Genomic DNA, 24,633 nt, shown 5'->3' on the forward strand with positions numbered 1-24,633 from the left:
TTGCTGTGCCCGCACAAACTGAGGTCGCGGGACATGTTCGTTGTTGATGAGTTGTTCCGGCGGTTCACCAATCACTGAGATCGCAGTGGTAGTAGCTACCGCTGCTGCTCACCGCTCCGCCCCAGTACATGCAGTACGTTTTACCCAAACTCAAGAAACTGTTAAACATGATCTGCATTTCTTTCCGAAAGCACATGCTGTTTCTCTCCTCGATGAGACAAAGGTGGCGTCCACTCACCACCAGTAGTGCAGACACACAGGCCGTGATAACAACCGTGGAAAGACACCTACCTCACTCTCTTTGCAATGATGACATCCGCTATCAGCAACGCATGTGGACGCCTACAAGTTGAGGCGGTGGGTCACACTGGTGCGGTGGTGCCGAAAAATGGTTTTCGGTGTACACCTGCACAGCAAACTGGGCAATCAGAGCGCCACGTGCAACATCAAAAAACAAATATATGAAACTGCTACCTGTTCCCTCTTTTAACAGGAAAACTGCTGCAGCCCAATCATTATCGATATGGCTTAACCTGAAGGCACGAATAGCACAAGCGAACATAAGCAAACATCAGCCAGACCATCTACTCATTTAGTATGAGCATTAAGCACTAATGTTCTGTACAACCGGCCAACCGCAATGCTGTTGCTCCATATAGTTTTGTCAGACTGCATGTCTAAGGCTACAAAAGAAAGATTAACCTAACACATTACCGCACTGACTAACCCGCACAAATTAATGTTCCAACTGTACCCACTCTGGCAACAAATTCCAAATGGATTTAACCATTTCTATCTTACCACGAAGGGCTACACAAATAAAAAGTGACATTGCAGTAAGACCTAAGCATGAACATGGGAGACTATACTTCAATTGGATTTCAAAACATTCTGTGCTTTTTGAAGGCCTTCATGTTTTTTGAAGGCCTAAATGTCAATGGCCTGGAACATGTCTTCCTGTATATTTCAATGGCAGGGAGATCCAAAACTTCTTCGGAAATACCTGCCTGCGTTTCGGTGGATTCACAGAAATGGGCAATATCTGACATGCAATTCAAATACTTGAGGTATGTGGCAAATGATCAAGACGGCCGTTCAGTATTTGGCGAGCTCGTGCACTTCGGTACTGCAGTCGCTCATGTAGTGCTTCTGACAGTTGTTCGAAAAATTCAGGATCCCATCTCTGAATCAAAAGGGGATCCTCAGCATAGCATATGTATATTGATGTAACAGCACTTTCCACAACCACAACGGTAAGCCCAACCTGTGAAATATAGCAGCTCTCAGTCTCAAACGAACTATGCAGAAAATTTTGAACAAGAATGATCCAAGAAAAAGTTTGTATAGTTAACAAAAAAAAAACTTGGAACATGCATGTCTTTTCCTTTGTTACTTCAGCCATACAAATCCATACAAAAATACATGCACTTACCAGTATCATACCTATAAGCATAGAGGTTGAACCAACCATAATGGCTTTATCGCTTTGTTTGAAATATGTCCAAACGCCTGTACAAGTTCCAGTTATTAATCCACCTAAAATTGTGCTCATCAGGAGGATAGCACCGGAACAGTCATAAGCGACAAGTGCTTCAATCCCTGCGGATTGAAACAGCTCCCAGGCACGCAAGCTGAGCTATTTGAGTTTCTATTATCTTATTAAAGCTCAGTTGATTTTTAATAACAGAACTGAATCCCTCTAGTTGTGCAGCCATAGATTCTAAGATCTTGTCATTAGTAAGAAATTTCCTACTAATGTTATCATTTATTTGCTTTTGGCCGTACACTAGGTCTTTTAAGGTGGGTTGAAAGCTGTTATTGAAATTTGTACCTTGTTGTTGACCGAAGGGGAGGTTGGGCTTGGAGTTCCAATCCTGCTGAGGACGAAATCCTGAGTTGGGATTGTTGTTGCTCCCAACGAAGTTTGCGTCCGCTTGAGTTAAGGGGCACGAAGTGCCCGAATGCCCAGTCTCGCCACATGTTTGACATGTCATACGAGACTCCGAAAGTTGATTAACCTCCTGGTGCGGAGATTCCAGCTTCTTCATCAGAAGTTCCAACTTGGCAGCTAACATGTCGACCGTGTCAATTTGATGCACGCCCCTGGGACGGGCTGGCTGGCTTTCTCCTTTCCAACTTTGGTTGGAAGCTATCTTGTCAATCGGCGCCTTTGCTCCCGCAACATCGAGAGAAAGAAAGGAACCACCCGCAGCTGCGTCAACGTGGTCCTGGGCTTGCTGATTCAAGCCATGGAAGAAGTTCTGAATGATCAGCCACTCTTCTATGCCGTGATGTGGGCATGCTTGTATGTATTCCTGGAGACGCTCCCGGACTTCCGGGATGGTCTCATCCGGCAATTGCTGAATTCCAGTGATCCTGTTCCGGAGGGCATTGGTCTTCCCTACTGGAAAGTACTTGGTTAGGAATGCATTTGAACAAGCTTCCCATGTCGTGAAAGCTTCCTGGTTGGAGTAGAACCACGTCTTGGCCTTCCCGAGCAGTGAGAACGGGAACAGGCGAAGACAGACGTCATCCAGAGTAGTTCCTCTGGGTTGATGGTGTTACTCACCTCTAGGAAGTTATGGAGATGGGCGTTGGCATCCTCGGATGCCTTTCTGCAGAACAGACTTGCTTGGACCATGTTCACGAGTCCAGTCTTCAGCTCAAAGTCGTCATTGCCGGCTTGGTTGACATTCAGTCCAGTAGGAATGTGGCTGCTGGACGGGGCGGAAAACTGACAGAGAGTCTTCTGAGCCATGGATGGGGATGCTGAAGTGGAGGGTGAACTGACAGGCCAAGTGAGCTTTTTCTGAGGTGGGACGATGCGGTGTCTCACGATTCTCCCAATTCTTTCTAGATTTGGGTGGAAGTTACTTGGTAGGTCGAAACCGGTCATGCACTGCTCTGCATCGATCAAAAGATGGAGAGCGCAATGGTAAGCCCGCTAGGGTTAGCGGCGATAAACTAGTATAGTTTATCAAACTATCTACGATATCTTTAGCCAATTGCTTCCCCGGCAACGGCGCCAGAAATACTTGTTGGCGTTTCTTATGCCCGATTAGAATAGATATCCTGCAAGCGCACAGAATCACCGCTGTAGCACTTCACCTTGGAGTATTCCATGGTATCATTTTTTTTCTCAGGGAAGCACTATGGTAAAAAGTGTATCGTAAATCGATTGATAACCGTACTAGCTTAATCGACCGACTGACTAGACGGGGGTAAGCCAGATAGGTAGGTAGGATAAGTGGCCAGGCAATGACCGAGTGACACACGGAGATTCTAAACCTTAGAGAGGTAGAGCTGGGAGAACAACGAGCGAGATAAGACACCTGATACACTTCTGAACTATCGAGCTAGCCTCTCTAGATTAGACGAAGCACCGAACTAGTTCTCGGGAAAGCAGAGCTTACTTCGGTGGCTAGAAGAGGAAGGACTTCAGAAAGAGATGAGAGGGGAGTCCAACGGCAACCTGCACTACTGCTATGAAAACATCCGAACGTGGTGGACTACAAAGGACGGATAGGGCTGTCACCACCTACCGACTACAACAATGGTTCTGTGGGGTGGAACACACTTTCTAGCTAACACTAAGGTCAGACACCACGTCTGCACTCGGTGCTAGGATTTCTCTCGAGGCCTTCGAGAGAAATCCCCCTCAACCTAGAGCACTAACTTGAGCTACTCTAGTCCGGGCGAGAAAACCCGTAAGATAAGTTCCCGATCACTAGGAGAGATAACTTAGCCTAAGCTAAAGGGAAAAAAACATCCATGCTCAAGCTGAACCTCAGACTTGAGTAAATAAAAGACTATGGAAAGTAAAACTGACTCGGAAAAGTAAAGAAGATAACTTATATTAATAAAGTCAAAAGAAAGATACAAGAGCTATACCAGACTTCCGACGACTCCAGAATCTTGAGCAAGCTCGACTCGACTCTAACTCCCAAGCTACTAACCTACTCTAGAAAGTACAAGTGGAAGAAAAGAGCTCCAATGGTGTGTGTTGAAGTGATGGATGGTGCCTCCTTTTATAACCTTCACAAGGTCGGTAACTGGCAGTTATTCCCCGTAGCGTCAGTTGAAAGCAGGTAAGGTCGGTGTGCTTAACTTCCACGTGAAGCCGGGGCTTGAGACGCTGCAAAGTGGGGCCGGCCGGCCTCCCCTAGGCCGGCCGGTCTGGGGGTGCCGCCACGTGGCCGCCGCCTTTCGGATAACGGCTCTGATCACTTCCTGGAGGCGGATGGCAGTTGGTTTTGCGCCGGTGTTGCAGTTGCTAGGCCGGCCGGCCATGGGGAGGCCGGCCGGCCTCCCTCTGGCCCATCTCGGCCTCTGACTTGGCCGAGGCTCTGCTCTGGTCTGGTGTAATATCCAGGGAAGTGGGTTCTCGAAATACTTGTGAACTTGGGCTGGCTTGTGGGTCTTTGGATGGATGTTGAGGCCTTTCGGTGTTTCCAGTTGAACCAAGGCCAAATCCTCGACTTAGAGCCCCTTGAATGTGTCACATTGCCACTGGTTTGAAGCGGGGGTCATGTCTTTGGAGGTGCCAGGCCGGCCGGCCTCGGATTTTGCTCAATTCTGCTCAATTTTAGTGTACTTGTTCCTGGAATCACAACTCATCCAAAACTCATGGAACTCGTTAGATTTAAACAAAATATGAATGGAACATAGTGCAAGGCTCATGTTATTTTCGAGAAATTGACGACTTAGAATGTGAAATTATGGCCGTCAACAGTAACCGAGTCGGGTTCTGTCGTCGTGGGGTTCTGTCAGGTAGATCTATGTACCTCCCTGCCGAGTGGGGTCCCCGAACCCGGGAGACTACCCTGCTCGGTGACTCGGCTACGACTACTCGGCGTACAGGACTCGGCTGTGCACGGATGGGATCCCCAGTGGATTAGGTTGAGAGGCTCTAGTTAGAAGCCCGGATATCTAGGGATCTTAACTAACCTCCTTTCTTGTAAAGCAACCCGAGCATATCATTCCATGTACCCCTACGACTCCTAGATATAAAGGAGACGTAGGCCGACCCATAGAGAGACTCCTTTTTTCGTAGCATTTCACAAACCCTAATGCAACCCCGAACACAGGACGTAGGGTATTGCGCTCATTGCGGCCCGAACCTGTCTAAGTCCCTGTGTCTTCGTGTTACCATCGAACTCTTGGTTCTGAGATCCACATCCTGAAACTCTACCGCCGGGTACAATCCGACAATTGGAGACTGTTTTTTCTTTTTTCCAAAAAAATAAAGATGGGAAAGATGGATAAGAAACTCTTGGAGATGCTCTAACCTAGCTAACTATCCTGACCCGGCTCAAAGCCCTAACTGAACCGAACCCTACCCTACCCTAAGTCCCTAACCCAGCTCGCAACCCAACCCAGCCAGCCCGGCCTGGCCACAAGCCCAATGGTCGAGCTCGGCCCGTCATTGCCCCGCGAGCCGGTCCAGCTCGCGCACAGCACGGCCCAGTCGGCATCGCCGGCGCCCTTATATATACACATTCCTCGGTCTAGGTTTTGCACCTTCTCTTCCACCCACCACCAATGGCAACCAGGGGAGGACGCGGCGGCAGGGGAGGACGCGGCGGCAGGGGAGGCCAACCGGGCGAGCCCGGCCAACCTGGCGAGCCCGGCCAACCTGGCCAGGGCGGCGGCCGCGGCGGATCCGTGTTCGGGCCTCACGGCGGCGCCGGCGGCTTTCTCGTCATTGGAGGCCGCGGCGGCAGGGGAGGGCGCGGCGGCAGGGGCGAGCCCGGCGAGCCTGGCCAACCGGGCCAGGGCGGCGGCCCCGGCGGCCGCGGCAGATCCGCGTTTGGCCCTCACGGCGGCGACGGCGGCGACGGCGGTCGCGGCGGTCGCGGCGGTCGCGGCGGTCGCGGCGGTCGCGGCGGTCGCGGCGGCGATGGCGGCCTTGGAGGCATCGGACGCCGCCGCGGTCGCGCCGAAGAAGCCGCCCCCGGCGGCGCTGGAGGTAAAGGCGGATCAGCCGGTGTAGGCGGTGTAGGCGGTGCTGGCGGGCCTGGCGGGCGTGGCGGGAGCGCCGGGCCTGGCGGGCGCGGTGGGGCAGGTGGGGCAGGCGGGGCAGGCGGGAGCGGCGGGCGCGGCGGCAAAGGAGGGCGCGGCGGCAAAGGAGGCCGCGGCGGCGACGGTGGTCAAGGCGGGCGCGGCGGGGACGGCGGGCGCGGCGGGGACGGCGGGGACGGCGGTCCCCCGTTGACACCAGCGCCGCCCTCGTCGCCGCAGCCGCGTAAACGGCGTTGTGGGCCGAGCGGAGCCGATCTCAGCGGAGCCTATCTGCATAGGCAGGAGCAGCAGCAGCTTGACCAGATATGAAATCTGTTCGGTGTGATCTAGCAGAACTCTCTGATGCAGTCCATCTTTGAATTTAGTTTGGTGTGATCTAGTAGAACTGTGTCTGCTGCAGTCCATCTTTTAATTTAGTTTGGTGTGATCTAGTAGAACTTTCGACGTCGCTGGTGTTTATGCGATCAACAGTTTGAACGCGTTTATGCCGTGGTTTATTTTTCTGGAAGCGTCATCATGAAAGTACATATCAAGTACTCCCTCCGCCACCTGCCCGAACGTGATGCACAGGAACAGGCACGTCACGCAGCCTGCACGCATGCCGATGCACGGGGCAGATGAACGATCGATCGATCAGAGAGACACGTACGGCATCAACCGAGAGCAAGCGCTCCGATCATTCGTCCTCACAGTTGCCCACGTCGTCGAAGCAGTCGAAGAGCCCGGTGGACCACGGGGCGGGGCCCGCCGGCGCCACGAAGGCCGCCGCGCTCGCGCCGCCCGCCTCGTAGCCGCCGCTCGCCGGGAAGCCTGTGGCCGTCGGCGCGGCACCCTCCTCGTCAGCCCTTGGCTGCATGGCGTCGCCTACGCACCGCACCCTAGGTCCGCGATCGATCGGCCTTGGAGAACCGAAAGGATCGGAAGGGCGATCGTGAGAGCAGCAACGCAACTTGCAAGCCGTACGAGAGACCGGGCGGCCGGCTTTAATAGCCGGCGCTTCTGGTACAATATCTAGCTACCTGGTCTGCGACGCCTCTCTCTGGGCTCTGCAAAATTTGGATTGCGCATGGATTACGCGTGCAGCATACATCTACACCCTAAAACATGGGAGGACAATGCCACGAGCAGAGATGGCACACCATGCATGCAGCTTTTGCCCACAGCCGGGAGATGTCCAGCCAACGTGCTATAGGTGACAGCGAATGAAAAGACTAAAAAATTCCACAAAAGAGTGCAATCATAGCAAGTACCAACTATCTTGTCCTTTCAAATATACTATAGTCTGCATGCTATAATTAATTTTGTGACAATTGAAAAATAAGACAACACAACAATTTATCAATAACACATAATTTGACTCAAAAAAGTTATGGGACGGAGCACGGAAAGAAAACCTTAGATTCTTTATAATTTTTCATAAGAATTGGTAAGAAAAATCTTAATAACCTAGGATTTTTCATTTTTCTGAGACAATTATGGATTGAAAGCTATATCGAGATTATGGATTTATTCTCTTGTTGCAATTCTAGCGGCGTGCTAGGGGTGCAAGCAAGAAGCAACAACTCTACTCTTCTACTGTTGTCCAAAGGGGAACAAGCAAGAAGCCAACTCTTTTGTTGTCCATGGAGTACACTCGAGTCAAAGCAACTTGCATCAGTTCCCGTGACGCCAGCTAAAAGTCCTAATTTTCAGAGCTACCAAACAGAGAGTTCTCCTTCACATGGCAAGCTCATAGTAGACTAGCAGAGTAGGCCATGTCTTAATTAATTATACACGGGCGCGCAGCAATAGCCGGAAGCAGCTAGGGATAGAAATAGAATTGATGCAGGCTGGCCATGTGTAGCATTTGGTATCCGCAACAGAGGCGATCGAGCGGTGGCATCGTCAGCGGGTCATCCCGGGGTGCATCTGCGGCGGCATGGTGGCGGCGGTGCGCCCCTGCCTCTCCATGTTCGCGTGCCATCCTGCAAACGCAAAGAAAACCAACGGCTCAACATCTGTTCGGACACGCTGCAGTAGGAATATTTAGCGTGTGTTTAGTTGGCGAAAAAGTTTGGATTTTAGTATTATAGCACATTTCGTTGTTATTTGATAAATAATATCTGGGCTAATCAGGCTTAAAAGATTCAGCTCGTGATAATCAGTTAGACTGTGTAATTAATTATTTTTTCAACTATATTTAATGCGTGTCGGAAACTTTTTACTGGGCTAGCAAGATGAAAACTGAATTCCCGGCAGTGCAGTGACGTGCTAGAAGATCAAGTGAACTGAGTGATCTGAATGGATAAAGAAGAACAAACAACCACCAAACTGCGAGATCGTACCTAGCTTCATGTCAAACCCCCGCTTCTTGAGCTCGCGGTACTCCTGGCAGAGGGCGCAGCACTCGCAGCAGCAGTGGACGAGGCAGTCGGCGCAGGGGCTCTCCCGGAGGCCGTACTGGGCGCGCATCTTGGCGCGGTAGAAGCAGGAGAAGACGCACTGGCACCCCGTGAGCAGCATGACGAGCGTGTACAGCGCCCCGCTGGTGCCGCACGACGTCGACCCCCGGTCGATGATCTCCGCGATCTGCCCGAACGTGATGCACGGGCACAGGCACGTCACGCAGCCTGCAGATCGAGACGCAGAGGTCAGGTCAGGACCGGATGTTCGTATCGGAGACACGCAAACCGGTTGCAAAAGGCCATCGATTTCTCACAGTTGCCGCAGTCGTCGAAGCAGTTGCAGAGCCCGGTGGACCACGCGGCGACGGGCGCCTTCGCGTGCACCGCCAGGGCCGCCGTCGCGCCGCCCGCCTGGTAGTAGCCGCCCCCGCCGTTCATCGGGAAGCCCGTGGCCGGCGGCGGCGGTGGCGGCGCCTGGCCCCGCAGCGGGGCCACACCCTCCTCCACCTGCTTCGGGTACATGGCCATATGTGGCGTCGCCGCGACGAGAGGCGGGGGGCGACCGTGAGAGGGCAGCGGCGCACGAGTCCTGCGAGAGCCTGGGCGGTCGGATTTGGCGTCCGCCCGGCCCCCCGCGGCGCGTTATTTATCGGCGAGGAGAGGAGGGGCGACGTCGCGAGTCGCGACGGTAACCGCCGCGCGCGCGCTCTGGCCAGGGGTCGCGCCACTTTCCGGGCAGCGCGTCGCGAGCGATCAGTTAATTATGGCTGCGGACTGCCTGCCTTGGACTCTTCTTCCAAAGTCGACGGGGGAGGGGGACGCGGCAGTCCACGTCAGGGTGTGGCGGTGGCCGAACTCCGGCCGTGGCCGGGGCGCCGGGCGGTGCGCTCGGGGTCAAGTCGTCGCCCGCCCGCCGGGTACGACGGGGCACCTGGTTTGACAATTGACACCACCCATCCATCGACGGCCTCACGGCCATGGAATGATCAGTCGAGTGTGCGCTGGTCTGGATGACTGGACGAGACCGGAATCTGCCTCGCTCCTCTGCCGCTCGTTTTAGTAAGCTACTCGTACTAATGGGTACTCCGTAGTCAAAGGATGATCTTTCTCCTTTCACTGATCACATCAACAGCCGTGACCCGTGTACTCGTAGAAATGGCTTGCTGTACCCGCACAAACTGAGGTCGCGGGACATGTTCGTTGTTGATGAGTTGTTCGGGCGGTTCACCAATCACTGAGATCGCAGTGGTAGTAGCTACCGCTGCTGCTCACCGCTCCGCCCCAGTACATGCAGTACGTTTTACCCAAACTCAAGAAACTGTTAAACATGATCTGCATTTCTTTCCGAAAGCACATGCTGTTTCTCTCCTCGATGAGACAAAGGCGGCGTCCACTCACCATCAGTAGTGCAGACCATGGAATACAAAACCGCTCGATAATCGCGATTATCGGTGAAATTTATCGTTACCGATACTAGCTGAAAACGTAAACCGACTGGAATTTCGGTGGATTTCAATGGAAAATTCAAAATTTTAAAAAAAATCATAAAAAGTAGAGAAATTATTTTTATAAAAAACTAGACCTTCTCTTGATTCCAGAGTGTTGTCACATGTTGAAAGCAACAATTGTTTGCTTAGGGAAAAATATTTTTCGTGAGATTAAGGCCAATAATCGATATATATGCAGCGATTATCGATGATGCTGCAGCTGGGAGCGAGGGAGCTGTGATCGTGGCCTCTATAATCGAGGTAAATTGTTGATTATCGATTTGTATCGGATGATTTTCGGTTCAGGTCAGCTTCTTTTATATTTCTACTCACCGATTTGGCCAAATATACTACATTGGTATACAATATTCCTTGGATGGTTGGTTGTATCACAGATATAAAATATAGGCTACAGTTTTAGATATTAGTCCCGGAGAAAAGTTTATTGTTGTACAATATGCTATGTTAAATAGGAAAACAAGGTGCATGCCTTTACTTTATATTGTATGAATAAATGGTACAAATTAAGAGTGAGTATCATTTATTCGTAGCATAATTTTGACACAGATATGGTTCGATTTCCCTCTTGCAGGTGAATGTCTGATAATCAGGACTTAGTTTGGGAACATGGAGAGAAGATTGGCATTGGCTTCAAGTGCAAAATTGTGCATATATGTGTAATTTATCTAATATAATACAATACATAATTAAAAAATTAAATGCTATCAAACCTTTATATTTTTTCCACTGCCAAAACATATTTTCAGTAGGCGAAGTGATAAATCGTTCGGTTTGCATCGATTATCGACGATAAATTGTCGATTTTCGTTTTTTTGAATTTGGATCCCTTTACCGATCGGTTTTTGTGATTTTTCACCGATTTTCAACCGATTATCGTTACCGGAACTCACTGATAAATGCTGTATCACCGGTAATGTAATCCTTGGTGCAGACACACAGGCCATGATAACAACCGTGGAAAGACACCTACCTCACTCTCTTTGCAATGATGACATCCGCTATCAGCAACGCATGTGGACGCCTACAAGTTGAGGCAGTGGGTCACACTGGTGCGGTGGTGCCGAAAAATAGTTTTCGGTGTACACCTGCACAGCAAACTGGGCAATCAGAGCGCCACGTGCAACATCAAAAAACAAATATACGAAACTGCTACCTGTTCCCTCTTTTAACAGGAAAACTGCTGCAGCCCAATCATTATCGATATGGCTTAACCTGAAGGCACGAATAGCACAAGCGAACATAAGCAAACATCAGCCAGACCATCTACTCATTTAGTATGAGAATTAAGCAGTAATGTTCTGTACAACCGGCCAACCGCAATGCTGTTGCTCCATATAGTTTTGTCAGACTGCATGTCTAAGGCTACAAAAGAAAGATTCACCTAACACATTACCGCACTGACTAACCCGCACAAATTAATGTTCCAACTGTACCCACTCTGGCAACAAATTCCAAATGGATTTAACCATTTCTATCTTACCACGAAGGGCTACACAAATAAAAAGTGACATTGTAGTAAGACCTAAGCATGAACATGGGAGACTAGACTTCAATGGGATTTCAAAACATTCTGTGGTTTTTGAAGGCCTTCATGTTTTTTGGGGCGCTTCAGTTCTCTAAATGTCAATGGCCTGGAACATGTCTTCCTGTATATTTCAATGGCAGGGAGATCCAAAACTTCTTCGGAAATACCTGCCTACGTTTTGACAGAAATGGGCAATATCTGACGTGCAATTCAAATACTTGAGGTATGTGGCAAATGATCAAGACGGCCGTTCAGTACTTGGCGAGCTCGCGCACTTCGGTACTGCAGTCGCTCATGTAGTGCTTCTGACAGTTGTTCGAAAAATTCAGGATCCCATCTCTGAATCAAAAGGGGATCCTCAGCATAGCATATGTATATTGATGTGACAGCACTTTCCAAAACCACAACGGTAAGCCCAACCTGTGAAATATAGCAGCGCTCAGTCTCAAACGTAACTATACACAAAAATTTGAACAAGAATGATCCAATAAAAAGTTTGTACAGTTAACAAAAACTAACTTGGAACATGCATTTCTTTTCCTTAGTTACTTCAGCCATACAAAAATACATGCACTTACCAGTATCATACCCATAAGCATAGAGGTTGAACCAACCATAATGGCTTTATCGCTTTGTTTGAAATATGTCCAAACGCCAGCACAAGTTCCAGTTATTAATCCACCTAAAATTGTGCTCATCAGGAGGATAGCACCAGAACAGTCATAAGCGACAAGTGCTTCAATCCCTGTGGATTGAAACAGCTCCCAGGCATCCCTAGCTGAGCGATTGAAACTCTGTCCATTGACCGCAATCTGAAAATGAAAAACCATGTTAGGCAATAGGCATTTGTCGGATAACATGATGTCAGTAGTAAAAATTCCATAGCAAGAGGATAGAGATAAATTGTTAGTATAATAAGTTCTCATATTTCTCTACAACCAGTGGTTGGGTCACAAATCGGATGCATTTGTGTAAAAAAAAAATATCCAAGCACGCAAAAGGTCCTTTGACTGTTATAAATTAAACGCTATAGCTTAAAACAATAAGAAAAAGATTGTCAGTGCAGAGGCACAAATCATAAGCAGAAAACAGCTGGAACATGTAGACTTCAAATATAGCCATGATCTACATCTAAAAAACTACTGTAGAGATAGAAATCACTCACCTGTACATATGCGTATTTGTTGAAGAAGCGAACAAGCGTCTCCACAATATGAAACAAAAAATCAATACAGCAGAGCAAACACTCATTGCTGCCAATTTTAGAACGAATACCACGAATCTGTAGTTTGATACAAGAAAGGAAGGGAGTAAGGATTAAAAAAAAAGACAAAAATGATGAGAACAGCAAAAAGGAAGTGAAACAACTGAGTACAACAAGAGGAGGTAAAGTGCAAACCTCCCAACGTAAAGTCCTAATAGCAGCGGTAAAAAGTGAACCATAGCAAATGCTTCCAAATGAAGTTGTTACAGCATACTGAAGGGACTTTAGAAGAGGTTTTGGGGGCATCGTTGCAGCAGCTGGACCACCATGAATGAGAACGAGGAAAACCATTCCTGATACAATGACATGGACCGTATTGCTAAGGACAGCTCCAGTCCAAAATAAACTTACTGAAAAAATCTGCAAATACAGGAGAAATTATTTTGAAAATCTAAATAATATTAAAAAGCATTAAATATTGATATAGAACTATGATAAAAACTTGCCCGCTCACCAAAAGCAGCCACCATTGCCCACCATTTGGAATGTCGAAGGCAACAATGCCAGAAACTCCAAAGGACCATAATGCCATCCACCAAAGCATGACTAACACAAATGCATACGCAATCCTCATCACATCAGGAAGTTCCCATAGCATCCTTACAGCCTTCTGCAGTACTAGCATTGTGAAGGGAAACCTAGCAAAAATCAACCCAGTAACTTCTATGCAAAAAAATTAAGTGTGCAATGCTTCAACAGATGTATAACAAGGTACAGTTTCTATTTCAGCACATAATTGAAATCTAAAAGCTCCAGAATAAATTGTCTGAGGCTCCAATTTATTAGAAATCCAAGAGGCAAAATTACTGTCTTATTGCGCAGTATACCTTTGGGCACAACATAGAGGCCATACAAGCATAGACAAACAAGATAAACGGAATAAATTCTGCTCCAGATATATGCATGGTTTGTAATGAGACTGGAAGAGAACATGTATGACAGATGTGGTTGGGAGGTTTTAGCCATGATCCTCAACAGCTAGGAATTATGGTGTAGAGGTGCCACTGTTGCAAAAAGAGGGAGAGGAACAGAACTTCTTGACTCTTTATTGGATCCAAAGCAAAGACTCTTGGCGCCTTATATACAGGTGGACCCAACAGACATAGCTAAGGACACCGACGAAATGATTCAAGATAGCAGGGAAATGAACTAAAGGATGATACGCCTAGTTGGATGAAGATAGTATACTTCAATCCTACGAGCTATTGACAGTGCTGCAACTGCCTGTCACGGCCGTGCTCATGCACATAGGCCCCATTGGTGAAAACCTGCCACACATAACATGGTTTAACTGGAAATCCAACAGCATAATTACCCATTTCTTGTTAAAGAAAATCAGGTCTCAAGATTTCAGGACTAGATACTATGGCTGTCTACAACCATCCCATATAGCTTTTATAAGAGGTCTACTAGACATGTCAAGGAACATACCCCTACTGAAAGTGATAACATGTTTCTTATAAGCCACATGATCAGGATGCTCATGGCATGCTTCCTCTGCTCACAAATACAAGTTTCTTATTCTGAGTAGCAATATCGCTTAAAATATATTATCTTAAAAAAGTTAGTTATATATTATAAAATTAGTTTCCATGATGCATCTTGTAATGTTAATCTTGTGCTGCCAGTCTATATAAGATTTTAGATACTGATGGTCAAAGTTCAAAAGTTTCACTTAGGACAAACTCATATGAGCTTATATACGGGAGCCCAGTAAGTATAATAGTGGCTATTGGCTGAGTGGCCAAACAAACACTGAGTTACCAATTTTTGAACATTGTTCCACACACACACTCTTCCATCACCCATTCGACTACCATCATTCCCTTCATACAACTACACCAACTGATCTGGAAGATGTAATCCTAGCAAATAATGTTGCACAAACCTATGCTAAAGTTGTTCCTTCCCCCACTCAAATCAAGCAGACCAACAGAGCATATCAGTGAAGAAAGCAATGAAGATTCATGTTATGGCACACGAATGCAGCGGCGCAGGTGTGCCAGCATGTGCAGACAACTGCCAGAAAGGGGTTTTGATAGCAAGATCAATCAACCACCTAACAGGGTCGCTACAACTAGTGGTGCGTTTGTTCAGATTTGCAATTAAAAGGGTGAGGAGGTGCGAATAGATATTCTTCAAATTTGCATGTTATTGGTAGAAATTCACTTGCCTTCTTGGTGTCTGCATCACACCCTCATACACTACTACACTAGAGTCCAAGTTCATCCCAAATCGGAACGAACAGATAATTTTTACAGACCAATTCAGAGCATAGGGGTTATTGTGAGGGTGTGTGAACTGTACCTATCGAGCACAGACATGACGTAGAGGAAGTGCAGGGCGGCGCCGACGGCGAAGGCGACGCCCCAGAAGAAGTGCTTCCCCCAGAAGCACAGGACGCTGGCGACGGCGAGGTACGCCGTGAGGCTGTGGACGGCGGTCCGCATGACCATCTTGCCGCCGTCCTTCCTCCACGCCGCCGCCGCCAGCCACGCCCACGCGAGGGCCGCCCCCACGCCCCCCGCGGCGCCGTAGAACTTCCAGTACGTCTCCGTGAGCTCGGACGCCGGCACGGAGGGGTCCTCGGAGCGGTAGACCGAGGGCGGCGGCGGCGCGGGCGCGGGGTCCGGGGAGCCCGCGGGGGTGCCCCAGGGCTCCGCGGTGAGGTTGGCGTAGCGGCCGATGTTGAAGCGGTCGGCCTGGCGGAAGCGGTTGAGGCCGAAGAGCGCGAGCGCGGCGCCGAAGACGAGCAGGTGGAGGAGGAAGACCACCAGCCAGAACACGTCCCGGCACTGCCGCCTCGGCCACGCCGCCGCCGGCGCCGCACCCGCACCAGACACCCCCGCCGGCGCAGGGGGGCTAGGATCCCCGCCCCCGTCGCAAGAGGATGAGGAGGTGGACGAAGAGGACATGGCGCGCGATCGGCGATTGGGGAAGGGGGTCACGCCGGCGCCCGGAAATGGGGATTAGCGGGGCAGAGGGAGCGATTGGCGCGTCACGCGGAGGGAGAGGAGGGGTAACTGGCTAACTGCTCGGCCTCGGCGGCGGCGGCGGCGGTGGGACTAGGGGAGCACGAGTAACCGTTTCGGTCATCGGGGCGGCGACGACTCGCGCGAGCGAACTGCCGGGTGACTGATGGCAACGTCGCGCGGAATTTCGGGTGAGGAGGGGGCAGCAGTTCGGGTCGTCCGCGACCACCAAGCGAGCGAGCGAGCGGGGTTGGTAGTAGCGTGGGATTGGAACCGGATCCGCTGCAGTTACCTCCCTGCAGTTGGGTCACTGCCACGTGGGCTCCATGTGTGCAGGCTCCACACGCAGTGACTCAACTGCACGGCGCCCAACTGCAGCGGAGCCTCGTCCCGTGGGATTTGGGTGGGGGACTGGGGGAGGCTTGGGGTTTTCGTGCTGGAGCGGAGCGCGACCGGCGTGGCGGCGTCCCGGCCTCCGGCCTCGGGGAGGGCAGGGGGTCTAGAAGGCCGGGAGCCGCTCGTCCCTGGGTGCCTGCTTGCTGCCAAGGTTTTTTTTCCGACCGTTTGACCCAAACCGCCGGCCACCGGTTCTGGTTTACCGGACCGGTTGGACCGGTAACCGGTTTATATCGCCCAAACTCAAAATTGAATTCAAATATTCCCGTTGAAACGGTCAGCACCGGTTAGCCGGCCGGTTTGACGGTCAAACCGAACCGGTTTGACCGGTTACCGGTCGGTTTGACCGGTAACCCCGACCGGTAACCGGTCAAATTCAAATTTTTTTCTTTTTTGTTTAAATTTAAATGCCCGCAAAGTATACTAAATAAATGTTTGTATAACATATTTTAGTCTAAATGAACCCTCCAACCCTTTTGTACTACTTTTACATTGTATTTGTATACTTTTGTATGCACGTTTTTTGTTTAACTTCAAATCCCCGCAAAATATACTATATGAACGAATTTTAGAGAAAATTTGACACCATTAGATTCGTCGCACCTTGAAGTATTTTTAGAAATTTTTTGGAAATTTTTCATTTTTTGAATTTAAATTTAAATTTTGAATTTGGACCGGTTTCTAACCGACCGATACCGGAACCGGTCCGGGCCGGTTAGACCGGTAACCGCGGTAACCGGACCGGTTCCGGCCGGTTTTTTTAACCCTGCTTGCTGCTCCGGCCAGCTGAGGCCGGGACGGAAATGCCGAGCGTTTGGGTTGGCGACGATCTGCCGGGCTGGATCCAGCGTTGCAGCGGGCAGCGGCCCTGTTTGGTTTGCTTGGGCTAAGTAGCACAAAGTTTGATCATTAATTACGGATATTAAACAATGATAATTTACAAAAATAACTTTACAACTTGTAATAAAAAAAATAACTTTACAACCCTGCGCTACTTCGCGGGACGAATTTAATAAAGTCTTTGATTGTACGATTAGAGGATGGTTACTGTATCAATACTGTAGCCAATCATCAATTAACTACTGTCATTACATTTGTCGCGCAAAATTGCACTCATCTGTAAAAATGTTTTGCAAATAAATTTTATTTAGTACGTCATGCATGCAAAAAAAAATATAGCGTGAGTAGCACAGACAAACCAAACAAGACCTTGTGGGCGTCCGTTTCCCTCCGGTTGCACACGAGAGGTCCGTCAGGGGTCAGTATAATCCTGACCAAGGTGCAAATATATATGACACCTCAAGAGGTGCTTTGCTAGGGAAAAAAAATCTGCTGCGTATAAATTTCTTAGCAAACACTAAGATGGATCCCACACCATATAAAATTGTATGAATGGATCATGGATGGACATTAAGGGCATGTATCATCTTTATCCGGTTAATTGCGATTATCAAGTGTTATTAATTGACGAACCGGGGGTGCCGTCGTCTCGCGAGCCACGGCTTGGGCTCGTAACCCAAGCGGAAATCGTCGGCTCGTCACCCGTTGTAGGGTCATCGGCGACACAACGGGGAGGCTTGATCTACTGCTCCCCGACCCGATTTGGCAAGCAGGAGCACACACAAATCCTCTGATGGCAGCTGTAATATCCTGTATTTTTACGGAATGTTATATACTCTAAAAATTCTTTATCAAAAATTTTCATTGTGCATGTGTTAATAGCTACAAAATAACTTAAGGTTGACTTCATTCTCCATACTAAACTCCTAGTAAATTAGAAATAAAAAAAACATAAGGACTATTTATGTTAGTGCGCTTCGCTTGGAGTTATTCGAAATTTATTTGATCTACCTTGTTTCAAATTCTTTTGAACGATTTTTGTACGAACTTGTGTGGCAATTAATTGAATTGGCTATTCAAATTAATTGCAAAGGCTACTAACCTTCCCTAACTCTTTTGGGCCTAAACCCAACCCGACTTCTCTTTCCAGCTTGACCCAAAATTCTAAACCGGCCTGCTTTCGACCTGCTAACTAAATCGAGCTAACCGGCCCGAATCTAACTTCTAAACTCGGTCTGCCAGTAGAAACCAGCCCGCCTAACCCTTTCCCTGGCGCACGGCCGATCCGGCCCGAGTCCCCACTTCGGCCTGCAAAGTTGGCCCGCACCCCGGCCCATCGCCGCGCGCGCAGCCCGCTTCCACGCACGGCCACGCTAGCCCAACCGGCCACCCAGCCTGCCTCACACAGCCCAATTTGGGTCCCTCCTCGCGCACCGGCCCAAGCCACGCGAACGGCCCAGCACCAACCCACGCCGAGCGCCCCTGCTCGGTGTCACTGACATCGCGGGCCCACACGTCAGCCACCCCTCTCCCTGTTCTTCTTCTTCTCCACGACACGGCGCTCGCGTCGCTGCTCGCCCGCCTGTCGCGCGGCGACTGCTCTGCCCTGCTCGCGTCAGCTGTCAGAGCTGCTGCCGAGCGCGCCTGTCCATGCTTCGCGACACTGGAGCACCACCACTTCCCCCGCGGACCCGCATTTTTCCCCTTTTTGCCGCTCCCCTACTTTTCCCGGCGACGCCGTCACCGCAACAGGACAACGGGGCGCCACGGCCCGGCCGCCCCTCCTGCCTCGCCTGCCATCTCGGACGCCCCGCAGGACCCGTCGCGTTCCGCGCTGCTCCTTGTCGGCCACGTCCGGCGCGGGCACCGCCCTGCGCCCCTACGACCGGGCCCGAACGCTGAAGATCGCCAGCCCTGGCTGCGAAAATCCTAATTCGACCGCCCTATAAGAGCCCTGGGCACCGCTCTGTGAACCCTAACCGACTCCAACCTCTCCCCTCCCCCAACAAAGCGCCGCCGCCGCACCAAGGAGAAGCAGAGGAAGAGGACCACCGCCGCTGGGAGTGATCGCCACCGAGTAAGGACCCGAAGTCAAGTGAGAGGAAGAGGAGTATGTGCCGCGGCCGGACAAGCCCAGAAGCAGAGGAGCGCGTCGCCACCGGGGAAGCTACACCGCGCCGCCGCCGCTACCAAGACACCGTCATGTCGGCGCCCTGATCGGCGACACCCATGAACCCGCTCTGCATGGCACTGCTCCGAATCGTCACGGCCGCACCTCGCCACCGCTCCACGCCTTTCTTCCTCGCGCGATTCCGGTAGGTCCCGTCCCAACCTCCCTTGCCTTCTCCCTATTTGCCGGACCGCCGCATGCACTCCACCGTGGACCTAGGACGCCGAGTTCCCGCGCGCGGAGGATGCTGCTTGCCGCTGAGGCCGAAAGGCCGTTCCTTTTACCTCAAGCCTCCCTCGCGCGTGCACGAATGTAGCTCACCGTAGTTCGATCATCCCGCCGTGCTTATCCAGCCCTTGCCTGACCCGTCCTGACTGCCGCCGCCCTCTCTGGGAGGTTGCCCCCTGTACCACTCCGCCGCGGTGGCCATGAGTTCCTGGGATTCGCGTGCGTTAGCCTTGACCTGGTGAAAGTCCCTTGTTTGGTTTTGGTAATTAAGTGACAACTTAGGTGGACTAATAAGTGTTCATATTGAGATACACAGGTGATTAGTTCACACAAAGACACTAGTATGAGCAATATGTGCCATGGAGGAGAAATGACTAAGGGTTGATGCTATGCTCATATAGTGTGATGAAGGAACTCATTGCATATGAGATATGATATGGAGTCATGTGACCAAAATAGAGAAGATCAAGACAAGGCTTGGCTTGATGGACCGATTGCAATGGTGAAGGTCAAGTAAGGCTTCGAAGCGACGGACCGCGAGGCGGTGAAGGTTGAGCAAGACTTGGCACCGATGGACCGAGGCGACGGTGAAGAGCGAGCAAGGTCAAGATCGATGGACCAAAGAGGTCATGTGATGATATGGAGTGGATCATATCATTTAAGGAAGATCAAACCAAGTGTTGACTCATGATGATGATCAAAAGGCTTGATGGAGATTGGTGCTTGAGTGGCATCAATATTTGGGAAGATGAAATGGAATTCCCAAGGCAAAGGTATGACTTGTAGGGCATTTCATTTCTCCGGTCAAAGGTTATGTAGAGAGGTGCATGATCGGGTTTAGGATAGATGGCCATACTATAAAGAGAGGCAAACTTGTTTGCATGTCGGTCATCTAGTGCCACTTGAGCGATCTAACATTGCGATGTTGCTAGGATCGAATGGCGTGGTGAGATCAAGTGAAAATCCTTTGAAAATGATTGTGAAATTACAGACACACATGCATATTTTGGTGTACACTTGGTAGTGTTGGCACATTTGCAAAGGAGACGGTGTTGGAGTTGATGTTGATCAACTTGGGGAAGGAAGAAAGGCTTTTCGGTGTTCTCCGGAGACTAGGTTGGCTCTTGGAGTGGAATACTATTTTGATCCATTATGTTTTGGATTAACTATTCAGTTGTTATGTGTAGCTCTCTGAATAAGTTTTTCATAGAGTCCAAGATCATCTAATTTGGACATCGGAGCTAAGAGTTATGAGCGTTTTACTCCGAGGTACATTTCTGTTGGAAATGTACCTGCGGACGGTCCGCTACTAGGGGGCGGACGATCCGTCATTGTCTTGTTTGAGCTCGAACAGAATCATTCTGGGCTCTGGATGGTGGTCCAAAGTGAACTGCGGACCGTCCGGCCCATGTGGGAGGATGGTCCGCCTTTAAAAACTGAAACAGGCGCATAAACTTGGTATTTTTGTATTGGGTGTCCAAATGAACTATGGACCGTCCGCCATCTATGAGGCGGACCATTCGCCCGGGCTATAACAGTCGGCTTCGAGAAGTATTTATTGAGGATATAGCAGTTGGGTTTGAAATGGCGGACCGCCCGGGCCCTGTGGGGTGGACAGTCCACGAAACTTCTATTTTCACTGGATTTGAGTGTAACGGCTAGTTTGGGGCCTCCCACTATAAATAGAGGTAGTGGCCGGCCATTTGAAAGGTTGAGCACCTTGGGGACTTGGTGTCCTTGTGTGAGAGTGCTTGAGAGCCCTCCAACTCACTTGTGTTTAGAGCAAATTATATCCGCTAAGTGAGAGAGCGATTCTAGTGCGTTGCATTGAGAGATTGTAAGGGATTGGCACTAGGTGATCGAGTTGCAAGCTGGTGGTGCTTGTTACTCTTGGAGGTTGCCACCTCCTAGACGGCTTGGTGGTGTCTCCGTTGTGAAGCCCGCAGAAAGATTGTGCGGTGCTCCGGAGAAGTGATTGTGAGGGGTATTATGCGCACCCCGCGGAAGTCGGGAAGAGCAACTCTAGTTGAGCGAGAAGCGAAGAGCAACAAGTGGTCCGGCCGGATCATGTGCTAGAGCTCGGTGTTCGCACTCCATGTGGGAGAGTGTGACTTGAGAGTCACCACTAGCAAGAGGATCTGCGGCAACCTTGGAGCTTGTCTCAACGGGGATTAGCTTGGTGACAACCAATTGAACCTCGGGATAAAAATCACCGTGTCAACTTTGTCTACTCTTCTCGGTGGTTGCATTCTCCAAATCACAAGTCTTGTATTTACATTCATATATATCTTGTGCTCAGTGGCGAATCTAGGATTTTACTAGCGGGTATACCGCCATAAAATTTTCAGCAAACAATTTGATTCATAAATAATTGAAGTTGTGATCTCTATTTCCAATTCTCCTTTTTGGAAAAATATATGCATAAGGCTTGAATGGACCTTTGAGAATATATACTCTTCTAATTGCATCTTAATCATTAACGGAATAGCTTTGAATGAAAAGTCTTTCACCTGAATCATGTGGAGGTGGTGGTGGTGGCGGCGGTGGCGGCGGCGGAACTGGAGGCGGAGAAGATGGTCTAGGATTTTCAATTTCTTCGATTATTGTCTCTTGCTCTTGAGGTTCACCTCCTATCATGGTTGCAGCCAGGGGAGGTGATAAAACAGCGGCGGCTGCTGCCTTCTTTGCTTCATGTTTTTGAAAAAGAGATGTGATGTCTCCGTTCCTATCATATAGTTAATAAATCTACAAATAAATGCGCAAGATGTGGCATTAGTTGATTGGATTCCCTTGCGTGAGCAAAATTCATAAGGCTGAGATGGAACTTGGAAGTGTCACGAAGATAGGAACACACCTTTACCGTAAAGCTTTGGGATTTGGATGGCAACAGACTAGCAGAGTAGCATCTGATCGGAGCCAATGGATGGCAGCAGACTAGCAGGCTAGCAGTCTTAGACATGCGATTCAAGCATCAAACGGAGCCACGGAGGAGCATCGATCTTGTGCTGCGCTCTGCCGCCGGGCGCCGGCCGCAGGTTATGGGATCGAATGCGATGGGATCGAACCGACGAAACGAAACGTCGCGCTCGGAAGTCTCGGCGGCGGTAGCGACAGACTGAAATCTGATGGATCGAGTGTTTTCCTTTTTTCTTCCTAAATGGGCTGACTACTAGTAAACTTGGTTGGGCCACAGGGTATGCCGCAGCCCACCCGGCAAAACCTGTAGCTCCGCCCCTGTTTGTGCTTGTGTAGTTACTCTAGTGATTAGTTAAATTGTGTAGCTTGCTAATTATCTTCTTATTTATGTAGCATAGAAGTAAAGATTTTAGTGTAGCTAATTAGCTTGTGTAGCATAATTAGTTGTAGCTAATTAGCTTGTGTAGTATAATTAGTTGTCGTGCTTAGTTTGTGTAGCTAAGTAAGTTTGAGACTTTGGATTTGATTTGTGTAGCCTTGTCCATTGTGCATCTAGTGAGCTTAGGTTGGCTTTGTGCTGTTGCTCATTAAAATTAGGTAGGAGCTCCTCGGTGTGTGTACTAGTGCTTAAATTTGAGGGACCTTACATTAGAATTGGTTAAGTGAACTCTAACTAGCCCAGCACTCCTTTTTGCTTTATGTAGGATCTTTTGAAGGTGCTTTAGAGCTATAGTTAGAGGGGTGAAGTCCTGACTACGTGAATAGTTTTAATTCCACATAAGTTTCGGTTAGCTGACGCAATTAATTTTAGAAAGAACTATTCACCCCCTCTAGTCCGCCATCTCAACCCTAAACCTGGGCAAGTCAAGGTGCGCCCTTTGGTGCGCCACGGTCGACCCCGCTGTCGGTCGCCGTTGCCAGCCCGCCGGCACGCCGTGCGCGGTGACCGCGCGTGTCGCGCCACACCATGCTGCGACATGCTCGCGCGTGCACCGCGATTGTGCCCCCGTCCTTGCCCCCACTTTGCCCTCGCCGCCGCCTCGCGACCAGTGCTGCTGAACCCGAAGCCCCATGGGAGGGAGGAGGAACCTCGTCGCCAAGTCGCCGTCGACGACAACGCCATGGAAGCAATACCGCCGGGAGGACCTCGTCATCACCGTCGCCACTGTTTCCGCCCTTTGGTCGCGTGTCCCCGAGCAGCCGCTTAGCCTTGAGCCGGCCAGCGTTTTGCCCTAGCCTCGCCGGACGTTGACGAGGCCGAAAGGGCGAGCCTTTTCGCCGAAAGCCGCCTAGCTCGCCGTTGCTACCGCCGAGGAAGAAAGAGGAGCTGCCAAGGAAGATCCCGTCATTGGCCTTGTGACCCGTTCGCCTCCCCCGGACAGCCTCGCCGAGCCATCGGCCAGCTCCGCCGCCGAAGACCGCTGTCGCCGCCGGGAGACGCTTGTCGCCGCCCTGTCACGTAACGTGCACAGGACCGGCCACAGCGCACGAGCCGCATGGGATCGCTCGACCACAGCAGATCCGCTGTGTCACTGACACGCGGGTCCCGCCTGTCAGCGTGGCTGCTGCCGAGCGGGCCGTTGATGTGCCACGACCTGCTTTCCTTAGCCCACGAAGCCGACCTCTTTTTTCGTTTCCGAGCCCATTAACCGAAGCATCTCGAGCCCGCCTTTCTCCTTTCAGCCCGCTAGCCGTGCCGGCCCTTTGCCGTTGAGCCGACCATTTTCCTTTTCTGAGCCCGTGAGCCAAGCCGAGCAGTTGGGCCGAGCCAAGCCGTTCAGCTCTTTTAGCCCAAATGCACAGCCGCCCAACCCTTTTTCTTTTTGTTTGAACTGACATGCGGGTCCCACACGTCAGCCTCTGGCATGAGACTGCCAGGTGGGGCCACCGACCCGTGGACCCCGCTGACCGTTGACTGGGTAAACGTTGACCTGGTCAATGCCGACGTCAGCATTGACCATGCTGATGTTAGCATTGACCGGCCCCATACTGACGTCATGCTGACATAATAAAATTCATTTATTATTTTCAGAAAATGATTTAAACTTAAAAAATTCATAATAAATCCATTTTAACTTTCATAATTTTTCTGAAAATATGACCTACACATTAGAATAGGTGTTGATATGATTTGGGTCTTATTTGGATACATTTGTGCATATTTGCACTTTGGCCCCTACATTATATGTAATTATGAATAGGACCTTACTGCTGAGAAGTTGACCGACGTCCCGGACGACCCGAAGACCCCGGAGGCCTAGGAGGACTTCGAAGACGCGCCAGGTTCACGCCCATATCTGTTCTTATCACCGATAGGCATGGCATGCTTGATCTGCTACCGCTTTTACATAATGTTGAGTGAACCTGCATGACCTGTTTTATATCCTATTCCTTGACCACCTACTCCAC

The 24,633-nt window shown here is 50.1% G+C and overlaps 3 protein-coding genes and 1 non-coding gene across 5 annotated transcripts; 2 read left to right on the forward strand and 2 right to left on the reverse strand.

Annotated features, from left to right (window-relative positions):
- Positions 1–561: 561 nt before the first annotated feature.
- On the reverse strand, positions 562–15,912 carry LOC120656204 (CTL-like protein DDB_G0274487). 2 transcript variants are annotated; one of them, XM_039934237.1, is made up of 7 exons: positions 15,010–15,617; positions 13,157–13,340; positions 12,838–13,062; positions 12,604–12,720; positions 12,017–12,250; positions 11,606–11,858; positions 562–1,003 (listed from the first exon to the last, which is right to left on the reverse strand). In XM_039934237.1, the coding sequence occupies exons 1-6, from the start codon at positions 15,615–15,617 to the stop codon at positions 11,649–11,651; spliced, it is 1,578 nt and encodes a 525-aa protein (XP_039790171.1). In that variant the 3' UTR covers positions 562–1,003; positions 11,606–11,648. The 2 variants fall into 2 exon arrangements, with proteins under 2 accessions (XP_039790171.1, XP_039790170.1); XM_039934236.1 differs by lacking the exon at positions 562–1,003 and having other exon boundaries at positions 11,154–11,858; positions 15,010–15,912.
- LOC120657800 lies at positions 2,284–2,390 on the forward strand. The gene has a single exon (XR_005668336.1). It is a non-coding gene; the product is annotated as a small nucleolar RNA R71 (small nucleolar RNA).
- LOC120653597 (testis-specific gene A8 protein-like) lies at positions 5,405–6,497 on the forward strand. The gene is made up of 2 exons (XM_039931306.1): positions 5,405–5,807; positions 6,439–6,497. Exons 1-2 carry the CDS (start codon positions 5,405–5,407, stop codon positions 6,495–6,497), a joined length of 462 nt encoding a protein of 153 aa, XP_039787240.1.
- Positions 7,406–9,129, reverse strand: LOC120656206 (cell number regulator 2-like). Its single transcript, XM_039934239.1, has 3 exons — positions 8,720–9,129; positions 8,346–8,630; positions 7,406–7,985 (listed from the first exon to the last, which is right to left on the reverse strand). The coding sequence occupies exons 1-3, from the start codon at positions 8,931–8,933 to the stop codon at positions 7,906–7,908; spliced, it is 579 nt and encodes a 192-aa protein (XP_039790173.1). The 5' UTR covers positions 8,934–9,129; the 3' UTR covers positions 7,406–7,905.
- Positions 15,913–24,633: the final 8,721 nt, after the last annotated feature.

The sequence above is a fragment of the Panicum virgatum genome, chromosome 1N, assembly GCF_016808335.1.
Source record: "Panicum virgatum strain AP13 chromosome 1N, P.virgatum_v5, whole genome shotgun sequence".
NCBI lineage: Eukaryota > Viridiplantae > Streptophyta > Magnoliopsida > Poales > Poaceae > Panicum > Panicum virgatum.